Raw genomic sequence first — 15,273 nt, 5'->3', positions numbered from 1 at the left:
CTCGGCCTCGGGAGGGGGGCTCCCGGGGCGCTCCCTCGCTCGTCAGACGCTCCCTCGCTCGTCAGACGACGCCCCGTCCCTTGTGAGACGCTCCACCGCTTGTGAAACGACGCTGCACCACTCGCGAGATGCTCCGTCGCTCACGAGACTCTGTCTCTCGTGATGCTCCACCACTCGTGAGATGCTCCCTCACTCGTGAGACAACGCTCATCACTCATGAGATGCTCCTTCACTTGTCAGACTGCTCCATCACTTGCGAGATGCTCCACCACTTGTGAAACAACGCCGCACCACTTGTGAGACACTCCACCACTTGTGAAACAACACTCCATCACTCGTGAGACAACGCTCCACCACTCGTGAGATGCTCCACCACTTGGGAGACAATGCTCCATCACTCACGAGATGCTCCACTGTTCCTCACAGGCATTCCCACGATCACCGTGGGGAAGGGACAAGGGGCTACGTGGCCCTGCCAAGGGACAACGTGCTTGAGGTGCAGGCGTGGGCAGCCTCCTGGGATGCAGTTTGTGGAGCAGCTGGTGCAAACAGCCGGTGCTTCCCGGCCGCCTGCCGTGCTGGGAGCTGGCAGGCCCGGCTCCGGGCACTGACAGACATTCGGGACAATCTGAGTGATAACAAAGTTTTTCATCTGGCCGCCTGCAGCTCCCTCTGCACCGCCCCTGTGGCTGTGGGGAGGGGTATGGCCCTCGTGGGTCCCCTGGGTGCCGTGGGAAGCGCTGGCTCCTCGGCTGCGCAGAGAGGAGTTGCACACGCCGCTGGGACCGCCGGCGAGGCATGGCCGTGCTCGGCATGGGGCTCCGGCTCCCGCTGCGCCGGAGCGCCAGCTTCACCCCTGACCACCCTGCCCTCATGGAGATGCCTGGCCCCACTGCCCTGAAGATGGAAGCAAATGTCCTCGTTATGGGAGCGGACAACGTGGGGAAATCAGGTAAGAACCGACCGTGAGCTGGGAGCAGGGGGTTCCCGGGCAGGGAGACCCATTTCTCTCCCACGAAAAAGGCTGAAAACTGCAGCAGCCTTTGGAGAACATGCTGCAGAGAGCAGCCCCACAGAGCAAGCCGGTGAGATGGGGCTGAGCTTTTGGGTGCGGCCGTGATTCGAGGTGGGGAAGCCAAGCACAACCCTGTAGGCAGTGGGCAAGCAATGGGGGAAGGTATTTTCTGCTGAGCTATAGTTTGCTGATGCTCCAGTTCATGCTGTGCCTCTGCTCTGCTCACAGACCTGCTGGTGGCTGGGAGAGAACCAGAGGTCGTTCCTGCTAGTGGGACTTTACAGGAGGATGGTGCCTGACTGCTCTGCGTTGAAAAAGAAAAATCCTTCAGGTTTAGGTTTATGATGATGATTCTTATCCTTCCCTCTGCAGCTCTTACTGTGCGTTTCCTGACCCGGCGCTTTATTGGGGAGTACGGAGACATGGGTGAGTGCCAGGCCAGGGCCAGGCCAGTTCCCGTTAGGGACTGGAGTCAGGAGACGAGCCTTCTTCTGCCTGCAGGATTTCATTGCTTCCCATCCTCTTCTGCCTTTCTCCAGAGCCTTTGCCTGCTCCTGGGGGGCTTGATAGTTGTATTTGTTCAGTGACCCATCTCTTTGCTCCAGAACCGCTTCTCTGGGGTGCAAAAGGTCCTGGGTGGCAGCTGGTGGCACCAGTGTGCCCAGACTGAATGCTGGGGTGGAGGCAGGCTGGGGCAGTCACAGCTGTGAAGGCCACCATGCTCCATGTGGTTGTTGCTGTACAAAAAGAGCCCCCGGACCTTGCCTTGTGGAGCACGGTCTCCCAGGGTGAACGTGACAGGCTTGTCCCCAGGAGGAGAAGACCTGGGTTGAGGGAGCTATCTCTTGGGTCCATGAAGATGATGATTTTTTTTTTTTTTTGGCAGAATTCATCTACAGCCACAACCTGACTGTGGATGGCCGAGAGATTCTCTTCCACATCTGGGACGTCCCCAGTTCCCAGGTGAGAGGTCTCCACTCCTGTCACCCGTTTTCACCCCAGGACAAAAAAAATTCTACTGAAAGTTACTTCTGGGGAGCCACAGGCTGGAAGCTCCAGCTGAGTAAAGCTCTCACGTCAGATGGTTTGTAGGCGACCAAACCCTTCTTGCCTGCAGAGCACAGGGCAGCAGCGTTGCTGGCAGGGTAGCCATAGTCACTGTAGCCCATGGTCCTCTGGCTGAGGACATTAGAGCTGAAGCACTGATATTACCAGCCCAGACTGAGCACAGGACTGTGGTAACGAAGTGGAAGTGCCGCTCTGAGGTCCCCACGCTGTTATCACCTACAGCCTGCAGTGCTTGGCAGCTGGGTGATAAAGTGAGGACAGTGATGCTGAGCCTGAATCGTGTCCCCTTGGTGAGGTCTGCCAGGAGCTGCTCTGCCTTCCTCAGTACTCTTCTTTCTCTCTGTGCCCTTTTGCTGCTCACTAGCCATCCCTGTCCTGACAGGCTCAGGATTGCTGCACCCTGTGCTAGCAGGCAGGCGTGGAGGGAGGGAATAGATAAAAAAAAAACCCTTCCTTTTCTCTTTCCCCAGGAGCAGGCAGAGGAGGGCTCCTCAGAGGAGAAGCGAATCCAGTGGGCAGACAGCTTTGTCCTGGTCTACAGCATCTGCGACCGTGCCAGCTTTAACATCCTGCCCCTCAAGATCCAGTTCATCAAGGCAGCCAAGGAGGGGCAGAGCCAGGAGAAGGTGCCCATCGTCATTGTGGGCAACAAACGGGACCTGCACCACCAACGGGTGGTGTCCAGCGAGGAGGGTCGGCTCCTGGCCCTCTCTTTAGACTGTGGTTTCTACGAGGTCTCTGCAGCCGAGGCTTATCACGGGGCCCTCATGGTCTTCCATGGACTGGCCGAGCGCATCCCTGACACCAAACTGGCACTGAAAAAGGGTACGGGGATCCGTGGCATCGTCAAGACCATGTCGGCCGTGTTTGCCCGTAAGCGAACAGACTCTCTCTGAGCTATGGCATGGGTGTTGCTTCTCTCTGTGCTGCCCGGCTGGACCAAGCTTCCTCCCTGGCTGCCCATGGAGATGGCATGTGTGTTTCCATAACCATGGTGGGTGGGTTCCTTGTTGTCCTCCTAATGTCGGGGTCTGGGTGTCCTGCCATATACAGCCAGTGCAGCCAAGGACTGTAGTGCCTTCCTCTTTGGCCCCATGATGGGGCAGAGGCTCTACTCTTTGCTGTACCAGCTTTTTAGGTGCCTCCTGCTTTCTCCTTCAGTCCTTCAACACTGGAAACCACCAGGTGATTTTGCCACAGCTCCAGGCAGCATAATGCCCAGCTCCTTTGGCAGGAGCTGCCAGGGCTCTCAGTGAGCAGGGAGGACATGCCGCTTCTGCCTGGCTGCCTGGCTCCCTGTCCCCCCGCTCCTACCCTGGGATCCTTATTCCTGTTTCACGCTCATCAGGGTGCTCTCCGGTAATGCTGGAGCACCCATGAGCTGGCAAGGTGGGGGTTTCTCCGCCAGGGAGCCACTGGCAGTTCCCACATGTGCATCACGGTGTCAGAGTGTCCCAGAGCCTGTGGCACCAGCTGACCCCAGAGGACCTTGGTGAGGGCTGACGCCTCCCATCCCACCCGCCTTGCTTTTGAACTGTCCTGCTCATGTCTTCTCTCCCACAGCCTTTCAGCGATCGCAGCCGTTTCCCTTGTGCGAGCACTGTACTGGCTGTGCCTGGGAAAAACCAGACGTGTGGCTCGTTCCCAGGATGGGGATCGCACCGTGCGCCTTCCCAAGCTGCTCCTTCTGTAAGGCTGCCTGTCCCCGGGGAGGAAAGGAGGTGGGGAAAGGGATTGCTGGGCTCATCGCCTAACCCTTCTGCTGCTGGGAGGTTTTTCCCTGCCTTTCCCCAAACCCTTCCCCTCTTGCGCCTGGGAAAGCGGTGTGTTGGAAGAGGGTTTGTGTGTGTGGTACAGACACGGATTTCTCTGCTGCGTTCTTCTGGAAATGCAATAAATCATCTTTGGCAGGAAGCCCCCTGCTCCTCGGGGCTGTGAATTTGTACTCAGGACATGGGAAGAGACACGTACTCTGCTGGGCATGAGCAGCCACCGTCCCTGCGGCAGCAACCCGAGGATGAGTTTCCCGCTCCCTCGGCCCTGGGTTGGGTGTCTTTCCCCACTCTGCTGCCTCATTTTGGTGGCTCACTCCCATAAAGCAGCCAAGCAGACGTGGTAAGCGGCAGGTCAGGAAGGTTTATTACTGCAGCGGATACAACAAGGTGTTGCGGGAAGCCAGGCGGTCCTGCGGAAGAGTGAGGGTCCAGGAGCTCCACCTGTTCTCACCAGTCTTCTTCCTGACCCCACCATCCATCCCACCATCAGCTGGGGTGGGTGCCCAGGGCTTTTGACTCCTGAGTCCTGCTGGTCGGTGGGGACTTTCAGCTCCTCCATGGAGGAGCAATCTGTGGCCAGGGATGGGCCCTGTAAGGGGCGATGGAGCGTAGGAAGGATGGGGAACTGGGCTTGCTACAGTGATGTTTGATGGCTTTGCTGTCCAACCTGCTCTGTCTCTGCACTGTTCTCAATGTGTAGCCCATCTAAATCCATGCTATCTGCTCAACAGGGACCAGGGTAGCCCAGTGCCAGGCCTGGCTGGTCCCTTTTTCTCTTTTCTGGTCTCACCGTTGTTTCTGTGTCTCCTTTACCTCTCTGGTCCCACCTCCCCCTACCTTCTTCCACCAGCAGGGCTTTTGGCTGCCTTTATTCCCCCATCCTGGCCCTGATGCACTCCAGAAGAAGACATCTCATGGCACGTCTACCACTTTGAGCTCCTGTCCTGATACAGGGGTGCATGCAGGTGGCTGATGGGGGCCTGGGCAAAGCGTGCTGTGGGGGGATTAGAGGGGGACTGGGATGCGCTCATCCTCCCCACCAGGTCAGTCCTTCTTGAAGGCAGGACTGTAGAGGTTGGTGTAGTAAGCCCGGCTGTACATGGCCTCAGGGCTGAAGCGGTAGGAGCCCTCGCTCACCCTCCTGTTGTAGGGGGCGAAGGCGGATTTCCGTGGGAGGGGGCACTCGGGCTCGAAGGCAGGACTGCGGTAGAGGTTGTGCCGCAGAAAGAGAGGGTCCTCGAGCCCCAGGAAGGAGAGGGGGTGATGGCCGCGGTACAGCCGCCAGTCGCCCCTCAGCTGGGATTTCTCCTCAGCGGAGGGAGCGGCAGGCTTGGCATCCTCCTCCTTCTGCTCCTTCTCCGGGCTCGGCTTGCTGCCTGCAGCTGCCTCCTCTTCCTTCACTGACTGCCTGCGGAGCTGAGAGATGGGGTGAGCACCCGGCCAGGCTGTACCCACCCGCCAGCCCTGCTCTCCGTGTGCTACACAGCCCCCCCAAAACCGGGGGAACCTCAGGACAAGCCAATTTGCCCCCAGAGAGGTCCCCAGCAGAGGGGAGTGGGTGGCTGTAGCCCCTGGGCAGCTTGTGGTGGAGAGATGGTCCCAAGGGAGCAGCAGAGTGGGGGAAAGGAGAGGCGACATGGTCTCAGCCTGAACTTTCACCTTCCCAGGAACTTGTGGTCGCACCCTGGCTTGGGCATGAACTGTGTGAAGGTGCCACTGCTGGCTGACCTGCTGGCTCTATGGGGGGACTCGCTGTCACGGCTTGGGGGGATGCTCAGGAGGAGGATGGGACTGAGGTGTCCTGACAGCACCCATCTCACCCCTCTAGTACCTCCTGGCACTGCCTGGAGCTATGGGGTGCTGATGGGAGGAGCGTGGGCAAAATGGGGTTTGCTGGAGATGGACGGGACCCGGCTGGGGACAAACTCACCGGCACGTAGCTGTACAGGGTGCCCAGCAGATGCTTGGGGGCACTGACGAGGGTCCCCCCGAGAGCATCCATCGTCTCCATGGCCTTGGATAGCCTGCGGGGGGTGAAGAGGATCAACCCCTCCGCCGCGTCCCAGGCCACGGCCGGGACCTTCTTCACGCTGGAGATGCCCGAGGCGCAGGCAGTTTGCAGGTTGTGAGCCATGCTGCCAACCAGCCCAGGGTCGTCCCCTGCCTGCAGAGAGAAACCAGCTCAGCTGCTGGCCCCGGCCCCACCAGACCCACCAGGCAGGACAGGGGTGGCCCTGGGCTCCCCATCCCCTCCACAGCTTAAAGCCTGAGTGCTTCGGCTCGCTGCTTTGCAAAAGCCACTGCAGCCCTTTGCAGCAGGGTCGCTCCCTGTCCCCCCCCGACTCCCCCCACTCCCAGGCCCCTGGGGACCCTCTGCCCCGGGCTGTGCTTCCGCTGCAGGCAGAGGTGAAGGGCAGTGACCCCGACCTGCCGCTTCCCATCCCCACGTCCCAGCGGAGCCATTCCCAGCCCCACCAACTCACACCACCCCTCCCTGCTGGGACCATGGCGGGGGATTTTTCGGGGGTGTTCAGGGGCTTGCTAGGGAGCTTGGTGCTGACACCCCACAGCAGCAAAGAGGTCTTGAACGTAAAAGCCAGGGTGACCCTGCTAGGCGCAGAGGCTGCCCCCAGCCCCCAGCTTTGGGGATTCAGGGAAGGGGGCTGCTGGGGCTGCCCCCTTGCCAACCCCCCTCGCCTCCTCCAAGCTGCAGTTCAGGGTTCAGCAGAGATGGGGGCCTCGTTCCCAAGGGTGTTGGGGGAACATCCCCCATGCTGGCATGGCCCATGGGCAGGAGGATGCTTTGGAGTGCCCCCAGTTTGCTGCCCCCCTTTTCTCCGTACTTCCTTGGTGTGGTTGTTGTCTTTCTTCCCCGCCTTCTCCTGTTTCTGCTCTGGCACCTTGCTCTGCCGCCGGCTCAACCAGCCGGCCGTGGTGCTCTGCCCATCACTGTGGAGCCGTGGCGCTTCAGGTACGCTTGGCTTGGCCAGGTTGCCCTGGAAAAGGAGCAAAAAGCCACCACTCGCAGGGAGCTGGCAGGTCCCATCCACTGCATCCTGCTTAGCCTGAGGATTTCACGGGGGGCCCTGGGGTGTGTAGGCAGCAGAGGGTTTCATTTATGCACATGGGAAGAAATACTGAGGGCAGCTGGGAGCTCTGGGATTTTGGCACTAGTCAGGGAAGGGATTCCCACCACAGTGCTGGATGGGAGAGGAGAGGTGCCTCCTTCTCCCCAACTTCTCTGGGCCTCTGCAGGGGCTTTTTGCTTTAGGAAGGATGTTATGGCAAGACCATAAATTAACAATATATATTGGGAGCCGGCTAAAAATAACTTGTCCCACTAATACAGTACAAGGTTGTGTGTGAACATGCCATGGGAACCACCAGCCCTGGCTCATCCTGCTGAGTGGGGGAAACAGCAGCACCCACAACTCTGCTCCTAGGAGCATGAAATGCCTCATCCAAAAGCAGAATCAGCCCAAAAGATGGTATGGGGGAGCAGGAACCTGGCAGGTGGGTTTTGGCACTCACCAGGATGGGGATCCAGGTAGCCAGCTCCTGCCCTTTGGCTTTGGCACGCTGGAGGCTTTGGGTAGTTTGTTGGTAAGCGCGGTGGGAGACGGTACCAACCAAGGCACTGATCCGGCCCAGGGTACTGGGAGCACTGGGAGTGCTGGACTGCTGCTGGGAGACCTTTGCTGCTGACTCACATGTCTCTTTGGGCTTCTGATCTGAAGGCAGAAGAGCACAGGCAGAAGAGCAGCGGGGGGGTTATGTCTGGTGGGACAACCCTCCTAGGCAGCCCTACACCAAAATCTAGGGGCTTCCTCCTGCCACGTGCACCCCACGAGTGAGGTGCCACCCCGCGTACTGGCAGTCCATGTCATACAGCCTCAGAGGTGATTTGGGCATCAGGACTACCTGCTTCTTCGTCCTCCTCTGGCAGCAGGTACTCCATCAGCTTCTCCAGCCCTCCCAGGGCTGTGTCGACCCCTGCGGCTGCCATCTGGCTCACCGAGTTCCTCCTCGTGTACCTTGCCGTCGTTTCCACCGTGCTCTTGGTGGCCTCGTAGCCCTCTGCTGCCAGCTCTATGATCTTATCCACGGAGTTGCCAATGGTGCTTTTGGCACTTTGGAGGGGGGAGGAGATGGTGCCCTTCAGTTCAGATGCAAGCTGCAGGCGGAGAGACGGAGAACAGCCCTGCCGGTGTGCTTGGGGTGGCATGGGACAGCCAGCGGGACCACGGGGACCCCAGCCATGCCAGTAGACAGCCCCGAGAGGGGCATAACAGCACTCTCCAGCCTGGGCTGGAGGTAGCTGGCAGGGTTGGGACACAGGATGCTGTTGACCTATATTTGGGAGCACCCCAACCCTCGCCTGGGCTGCAGGAGCCCCTGGAGGAGCCCTTGCTTGGAGGCGCTGCCTTGTTTCCCCCCTCAGCAGCTCATCACCATCCAGAAACAAGACCAGAAGAGACATGCTGTGGGCTCTGCAGAGGGGCTGGGGGGGTCCCAGACTGTCCTGCCTGTGACTTACCTTGTCGACAGGGTACTGGAGGGCAGGGATCTTCTCCTCCAGGTGGTCCAAGCCCCGGCATGCCAGGTCGTTAGCCACAGCAACTGCCTTGGGCAAAAGCATGGGGTGGGTTGGTAAGAAAAGCTCACGGGCTGTGCTAGGCACTTGCTAGTGCCAGCGCTGTCCCACCAAGAGAGGCTCTGGTGGGCTCCCCCCGCCGTGTCCCCCCCGGTGGATGGACTCACACTGAGGCTCCAGCCTGCGCACCACGGGCTGCACGCTCCACATGGCCAAGGCGCTGGCACCCTGCACGCCCCGCTCGTAGACCTCGCACACCGAGGCCATGAGCGGGTGGGCCTCCTTGGTGCTGGCGTAGGTGCGCTGGAGGCTTTCGCAGGTCGAGCTCACCACCGGCAGCTGCAGGACCCTCTGCAGCACGTTCTCCTGCGTTTGCAGACGGGCATCGGTTAGCCAACAGCCCTTCCCCGAGGAACGCCTCATCGTCCACACACTGGTGGCATTTGGTGTGTTGCAGTGACCACAGAGGACCTCAGCTCACGCTGGAGGAGGAGGGCATTTCTCGAGCCCCATTGAGGGTCTCCCAGCTACGTTTCATATGGCACAGCCGTGGACAAGCAGGCTGGCTGCTGCCGCTGATGGAGCAGGGACACCACAGGCAGTGTTGGAGAGGTGACGGTCCCCACTCCCCCCATCTCCCAAGACCGACTGTCCAAGTGCTCCTGCTGGCTTTCCACCCTGCTCTGCTGCTTCTTCCACCTGACCCAGCCCTTGCTCCTGTCATTGGGCCAGCAAAGACCAGTGCCTTTGTGGCACCTCTGTCCTGTCTGTCTTGTCACCACTGTGACAAGTAAGGGACACGGACCTCAAAAAGGAGAAGGGGAGAGGAAAGGAACAGGTCTGTCCCTGAGGGCGCACAGGTCTTCGATAGGAGCCATTGCTCTAAGAAGAGGGCACCAGAGCTCTCCAAGGCAGCAAGGCACCACGTCCCCACCCCCTGCTAGCACGGGAGACGTGGGATGCCAGTATAAACCAGCACAGCTGACACCTGTGTGTGCTGCCAGTGCCAGAGCACAGCTGGAGGTAGGTCCCTCAAAGCTGGGTGAGCAGGATAAACCTGCAGCTTCAACCCTCTGCTCCTGCTCTTGCCTGGTGCCCACCTGGCGAGGTGAGACAACTGAGAGACATTGCAGCCCCAAGGGAGGACTGAGGTGAATGTTGGCTCATCACAGAAGCCATGAGGCAAGAGCTCTCTGGGTTGCCCAGGACAGAGCAGAAGAAGCAGCTGAGCTTTCCCCTGATCACCAGTGGGCGAGAGGCCGCGTTTGGCTTCATGTCCCACTTGTGACCATGACTGGGCTGTGAATCTGCATATTTGAGAAAACCTGTATTTTTTGGTGCTATATTATGCTAATTTTGGCTTGACACAGAGCAAGTCCTCGCACAGTTCAGCAATCCCGGGGGCTCTAGCTGTTCAGAGCAGTGATGCAACCACAGCAGCATGATTGCTGGAGCTTTGGGGTCCACAGTAGGGACACAGATGAAGGACAGGCACTGCCAGCAGGTATCACCGAGAGCTCCCATCAGCTCAGGGTTAACTTTCTTGATTCTGAACTATTTAATTTCAAGCAAGCGAAGGGTTTTATCCTTTCCCTTTGATGATGCTTTATATTATTGCAAGTAAAGATTCATATAAAGATAAGAGGGGGACACATGAGACCGCATGAGATGTGACTCATAGTCATCCAGCAGAGCCAGTACACGCTACCTGGCGCCCTTGGCACACGTCTTTGCCCTCCCCTCTCTCCCTCTTCCCGCACCCACCTTGGCACTACCATTCTGCAGAGTCTGATTCTTCTTCACTGTCATCGTGACGCATCCACCTGCAAAGCAAAGTTGGGAGCCGCAGACCCTGCTGCGAAGGCAGGGCTGGCCTCAGGCTCCCCCCACTCACTCCTGCGCTCCCCCCGAGCATGGTGGTGCTGGGAGCTGGGCTGAGACACACACCTCCCCTGGGTACAATGGATGCGGCATTGCCTAATGCTTGACTTTTTACCGGTTAAGCTGTAAGACTAATGACTCCACACAGCCCTCCCCTGCTAGTGTGTCTTAACACCCAAAGATGCAAAAAATTAGTTGAGAGGCATCTAGTTTGAAGGAGCTACAGTACAAATCAGGATAAAAGGCACTGGCAGAGCTGTAAAGCAAACTCAGAGCAACCAGGATGCTCATAGATGTGCATGAGGGCCAGGCTGAGAGATGCAGGCTGAGAACGGGTAAGAAGGCAGGACAGGAGCAGAGAGAGGAGCTGCAGGTAGGGATGCAGCGAGCTGCCCAGCTGCAGTCAGCATCCCCCTCCCAGACACCTGCAGGCAGCTCTGCCCCTCGCAATGCCAGCGCCCGTCCCTGCACAGCCCCAGCCAGTTGCGGGGGGCAAAAGCACTGTGAAACACCCGTCTCCACTGCTCCTGGCTGGGTGACACCTGAAAGCACCACTCCAGCTCCCAGCCCCAGCACAGACTCCCTTTTCTTAGCAGCAGATGAAATTCAGGAGATTCAGGGAGAGCGGGTGATCCTTGCTCTCACCCCCCCCCCGCCCCGGTCCCGCTGAAGCTGTCCCTGGAGCGCCCGGTGGGGACCGGCTACTCACCAAGGGGCAGCCCGTCCCCGGCAGAGCAGGAGCAGAGAGTGGTGGCTGCACCGTCCCTTCACCCAGGTCCTCTGAGAGTGATGCACCGTGCCCCTGCCACTACCACCACGAGGCCCCACCTCCCAGTTGCATGGGTTTGGGAGCTGGCGGGTTGTGGTGGAAACTGGCCAAAGAGCTCCCTGAAGCCACTGTAATTTGGAACAGATGACGGCAGAAAATCCCTTTTGTCGTCTTCTCTGCAAAGCCCAGAAGCTGTGGCATAGCTGGGATGCACCAGAGTTTAATGCCTCTCCACCAAGAGAAGATGAAAAGAAGCTGCCCTTGGACCTCACCACCTCAAAAGCAACAGATCATGAACAGCCAGGGAGAAGGTGAAGAGTCAGGCAGGGTTTCCTAAGAGATTAAAACCTTCCTGTATTTCTGTAGCCCCTGTTATGCCCTGTGGTGGACCAGGATCCTATCCTGTTGGGAAACGCAACACAGACCAAGAACAGTTTCTCCCCAGAAGAGTTTACCAAGTTTACAATAGTTTAGAGTTTACAATGAGCAGAAGGCAGGCATGGGGGACATGTCCTGCATAAACCAATCTGGTTTGGCCAGGTCTGCAATTTCTAAGAGAATTCATGGAGGGTTTTGGCGAGGAGGCTTTTAGCTGAGGGTCAGGGTAGACACTACATTAGGAAAGCTCTAGGCATCTGGAGTAGACAGAAATGGAAGAAAAAATCAGGTTGGAAGTGATCTCTGGAGGTCACCTCATCCAACTCTTGCTCAAAGCAGGGCTACCCCTGAAGCTAGATCAGGCCGCTCAAGGTCTCATCCAGTCTTGAAAATCTCCAAGATTAAGATTTCCCTCTCTCTGGGGCCCAGCTCCTGTGCTAAACATACTCATGGTAAACTATTTTTTCCTTATATCCAGCTGGAATTTTCTCTGTTGCAATTTGTGCCTGCCATCTCTTATCCTTGCTCTGTTCATCTCTGAGCAGAGTTTGTGCTCCAGTCTGCGCTGGTACGGCATGTGATCCATGCCCCTAAATGTCTTTCTTACCCTCTCAGTGATCTTCTGCTGGACTCTACTCAAGATCTTTCCTGTGCTGCTGGGGCCAAAACCGTTCCCCAAATGTGGCTTCACAAGTGCTTCATAGAGAGGAACAACTGCTCCCCTTGACCTGCTGGCAACGCTTTCACTACTGCTGCTCTTTTGTGGCCAGCCTGCCTCACTGCATGGAAAGCACTCTGCTGACTCACATCATAATTAACAAATCTGTTTGCAGTATTGATTGAAAAGAAAGAAGACACCACCTGTATGGAGCTACGATTAGGTTTTGGTTATTGACTATGGAGATTAAGGATGAGCTACACACATGAGACAAGGACAACATGGTGGAAAGAGGACAAATGCCGGAGAACAAAGCAATATCCAAGGGGATCAGTCCAGATGAGTGATCCAGGCAGCCTGCTGACACAAGGCTGCTGTGTGTCTTGGACCACCCGGCATAAGGCAGGGAGACCCTTGGCGTGTGACTCGGCATCAGGGGAGGCCCAAGCAGCAGAGCCAAGTCCTTGAACACCCGCAGGTGTTCCACCCCTGTGCAGGACAAGGAGGTGTGCACCCAACACGGCTCCATGGCTCCCTGCTCCTGGCTGTGCTGCTCATACACGGGGGTGGGAGACTTCCCAGGGACCTGGGAAAGCCACGCATGGGAGGAAAATACCCCCTTTTCTCCCAAAGAACCTGGAGTTCGCTTCCAGCCTGGGGCTCTGCAAAACTCGCAGACCTGCCTTGCTAGCTGGGTGCGGAGGCATATGAATATCCTGGGCTGTCTCCAGCTCGGTGGTGGGGTGAGTCACTGCTCTCCAGACAGCGGGACAAAGGGCAGCAGCAGCCTGCTCAAAAGTTTGCTCTCTTGGCACTGAGACTTTTTCCAGCCCTGCTGGCCTTGCTAAAAGCGCAGGGGCCATGCCAACCTTCTCTCTGCCTTGGCCGGAGTTGGGATCAACAGACAACGCAGCCTTTGCCCTACTAAAGCCTTCGCTCACCCCATCCCCTTCCTCCGGGGCAGAGGCTGTGCCAGCCCAGGGCTCTGCAGTGCAAAGGTACCACCGCCTCCACCCCCCCACACCAGAAATACTTTCTGTGTTTCTGCAGGCAACATTTAGAGCTCACTGGATCAGCTGGGTGCAGGGAAGCAGTTTTACACCCTTGCCTCTGCAGTCTACTCCATACCCATTAATATACCATGGTGAGGGGATGAGCCAGATCCCCAAAGACCTGCAAGGCATCTTTACATTTAGATCTGGGAGGGGGCTGGAGAGGTAACTAATTCATTTCTATGCCCTATGGCAGGATCAGCACCCCCTAAATCACTGCTGGCAGATGTCTGTCCAGTTTCTTTTTAAGGACTGCTTTCCTGAGCAATCCATTTAGTCTTTTATTTTACTCACGGTTCAAAAAAAAAAAAAAGTGATTTAATTCTCCTTTGCTGCAATATAAATGTATTACCTCCTGGATGGATTCAGAGACCAACTGATTGCCTTCCTCTTGGCAGACAACCTTTTAGACGCTTCAAGACTTCTCATACCCTCCCCCAGTCACCTTTCCTCTACAGAACCGGTTCATTTGGTCCCTCCCTGGAGATGTTGGTTTTCAGACCTTTGATCGTTCTTGCCATTTACCTGGGAATCCCAAATTCGCATTTCTTGAAATACGCTAAGCATGGTATTAACATTAGGAAGGCCTTGTCTGTAAGTAGAATAGAAGATGACTTTGCACATCTCACACAGACCACTCACCTGTTAAGTTTCCATTACGAAATGTGTATGAGACCAGTAATTCAGAAGGAAACTCTTGCTAAAATGTTGCTGAATGCAATGCTTTATACATTGTTCAGGAACTGACATTTTGGAGCTTCCAAGTTTGCAAGGCTCTTACTGCAGGGGATAGGAGCTAACAGTAAGCTCGGTTTTAATGGTTGTCCCGGCTCCATCCCTCCCCATCTCAGCTGGAGATGTTACCCTTCACTCCCTGCCCTGAACAGACATTTGTTGTTAAACAGCTGCAGCGATTTGCCCTATGACACTAAGACCCATCCAAATGAAAGGTTGTTTATAAGATACTAAAATGCAGCTACACCCGTTCCTTTCACTGTGGCTGTGCCTACATTGGGCAGAAGGCTCCAGCTCTCTCCACTGGTACTCAAGGGCAACTGATGGCAATTCTGAAAAATGCCATTTTGCTTCAGGACATGTCATATGCAGTTTTACCATGTACTCACATATTTACTTCTTCACGTTTTTGCAACTGAAACGGGGATGGCCAATGAATCTCACGAATCTGGCTGCCACCTTGCTACTGCGAAAGGACAGCTCTATAACCCAAGAGCAAATATAGGAGCTGTCTCTTTAACAGCATCATCCTTCATAAAATTCAGAGATCAGAGGGAGGATTCCTCCTTCGGCATCTCTTTTCCCCACCCTTTAAGTCACACACAGACACGGTGTCACACTCATCTCAGTTTATTGCTTGTGTTCAAACAGCTGTCCTTATTTCAACTGCTGTATTAGAAACAAACAAACAAACAAAGGCACTGAAAGGATTTTCTCCATATGATCGTGATTCTGTGGCTTCAGTCACATTACATTAAGGTATATTAAATTGCTAGCCTCCAGCTGGGATGCAGAAGGCAAGTATTAGTGCTTAACATCCAGTAAAGAGAGTTAATCCTCTAAGTTCCAACCCACATCATGTAGAATGGGACAGGTAAGGCTGAGAGAGGCTGAAAATTCACTGCCCCATCTCCCACATGAAGTCCATACTTGCTAATCCATGCCAGTGCCTACAGAAGAAACATCAAAGCCTGGCTCATGGCTTTGCACAGTGTCTGCCTGGCACAAGGGAAAAACCTACTCTTCTCCCTCCACAGGGCACAGGGAGGTGTAGCTGCCTAGGGGCCACGTCACTATATTAATTCATTTCCCTTTACCTATGAAGTACAAGAGAAAAAGACAAATCAGTTCACAAACCAGTGAAAGAAGTATTTTGTGTCCGACAGCTCCCCTGAGAGGAATTCAAAATGCATTTTTTTGCAAGAAGATGAAATTCTGTAGAAAAAAGGTAGCCAAACCTCTGCTGCCAAATCTTCAAGACTCCTCTTCCTTCCTTACAGGGGTTGCTACACACTGGGGTCATGATCAAATCTGACCAAGGGAGGGGTAGGATCCACATTGCCAGGAG

The 15,273-nt window shown here is 56.2% G+C and overlaps 3 protein-coding genes across 3 annotated transcripts in view; 1 reads left to right on the top strand and 2 right to left on the bottom strand.

The window, feature by feature from the left end:
• Nucleotides 1-430, bottom strand: part of KIF7 (kinesin family member 7) — a 10,674-nt gene extending 10,244 nt beyond the window's left edge. The window contains exon 1 of the mRNA XM_010572296.1: nt 403-430. Within this exon, the coding sequence (XP_010570598.1) occupies nt 403-430 (28 nt within the window). The remainder of the gene's footprint in view (nt 1-402) is intronic.
• A 383-nt stretch (nt 431-813) lies between these two features.
• On the top strand, nt 814-2,979 carry LOC104834549 (ras-related and estrogen-regulated growth inhibitor-like protein). The gene is made up of 4 exons (XM_010571961.1): nt 814-952; nt 1,388-1,441; nt 1,902-1,978; nt 2,554-2,979. Exons 1-4 carry the CDS (start codon nt 814-816, stop codon nt 2,977-2,979), a joined length of 696 nt encoding a protein of 231 aa, XP_010570263.1.
• Nucleotides 2,980-4,902: 1,923 nt separating this feature from the next.
• PLIN1 (perilipin 1) lies at nt 4,903-10,261 on the bottom strand. Its single transcript, XM_010571960.1, has 8 exons — nt 10,217-10,261; nt 8,620-8,818; nt 8,396-8,478; nt 7,780-8,032; nt 7,390-7,589; nt 6,702-6,854; nt 5,789-6,022; nt 4,903-5,274 (listed from the first exon to the last, which is right to left on the bottom strand). Exons 1-8 carry the CDS (start codon nt 10,259-10,261, stop codon nt 4,903-4,905), a joined length of 1,539 nt encoding a protein of 512 aa, XP_010570262.1.
• Nucleotides 10,262-15,273: the final 5,012 nt, after the last annotated feature.

This window comes from Haliaeetus leucocephalus, unplaced genomic scaffold, assembly GCF_000737465.1.
Source record: "Haliaeetus leucocephalus isolate CR32 unplaced genomic scaffold, Haliaeetus_leucocephalus-4.0 Scaffold339, whole genome shotgun sequence".
NCBI lineage: Eukaryota > Metazoa > Chordata > Aves > Accipitriformes > Accipitridae > Haliaeetus > Haliaeetus leucocephalus.
Note: the sequence above shows the minus strand (reverse complement) of the source record. Positions and strands in the feature narration are given on the sequence as shown.

Coding starts and splice junctions, on each gene's coding strand:
- LOC104834549 (XM_010571961.1), top strand. CDS start 814: ATGGGGCTCCGGCTCCCGCTGCGCCGGAGCGCCAGCTTCACCCCTGAC. Junction 953..1,387: donor GGACAACGTGGGGAAATCAG/GTAAGAACCGAC, acceptor TTCCCTCTGCAG/CTCTTACTGTGCGTTTCCTG. Junction 1,979..2,553: donor GGGACGTCCCCAGTTCCCAG/GTGAGAGGTCTC, acceptor CTCTTTCCCCAG/GAGCAGGCAGAGGAGGGCTC.
- PLIN1 (XM_010571960.1), bottom strand. CDS start 10,261: ATGACAGTGAAGAAGAATCAGACTCTGCAGAATGGTAGTGCCAAG. Junction 8,033..8,395: donor TCCAGTACCCTGTCGACAAG/GTAAGTCACAGG, acceptor CTCCGCCTGCAG/CTTGCATCTGAACTGAAGGG. Junction 6,023..6,701: donor ACAACAACCACACCAAGGAA/GTACGGAGAAAA, acceptor TTCTCTCTGCAG/GCAGGGGACGACCCTGGGCT.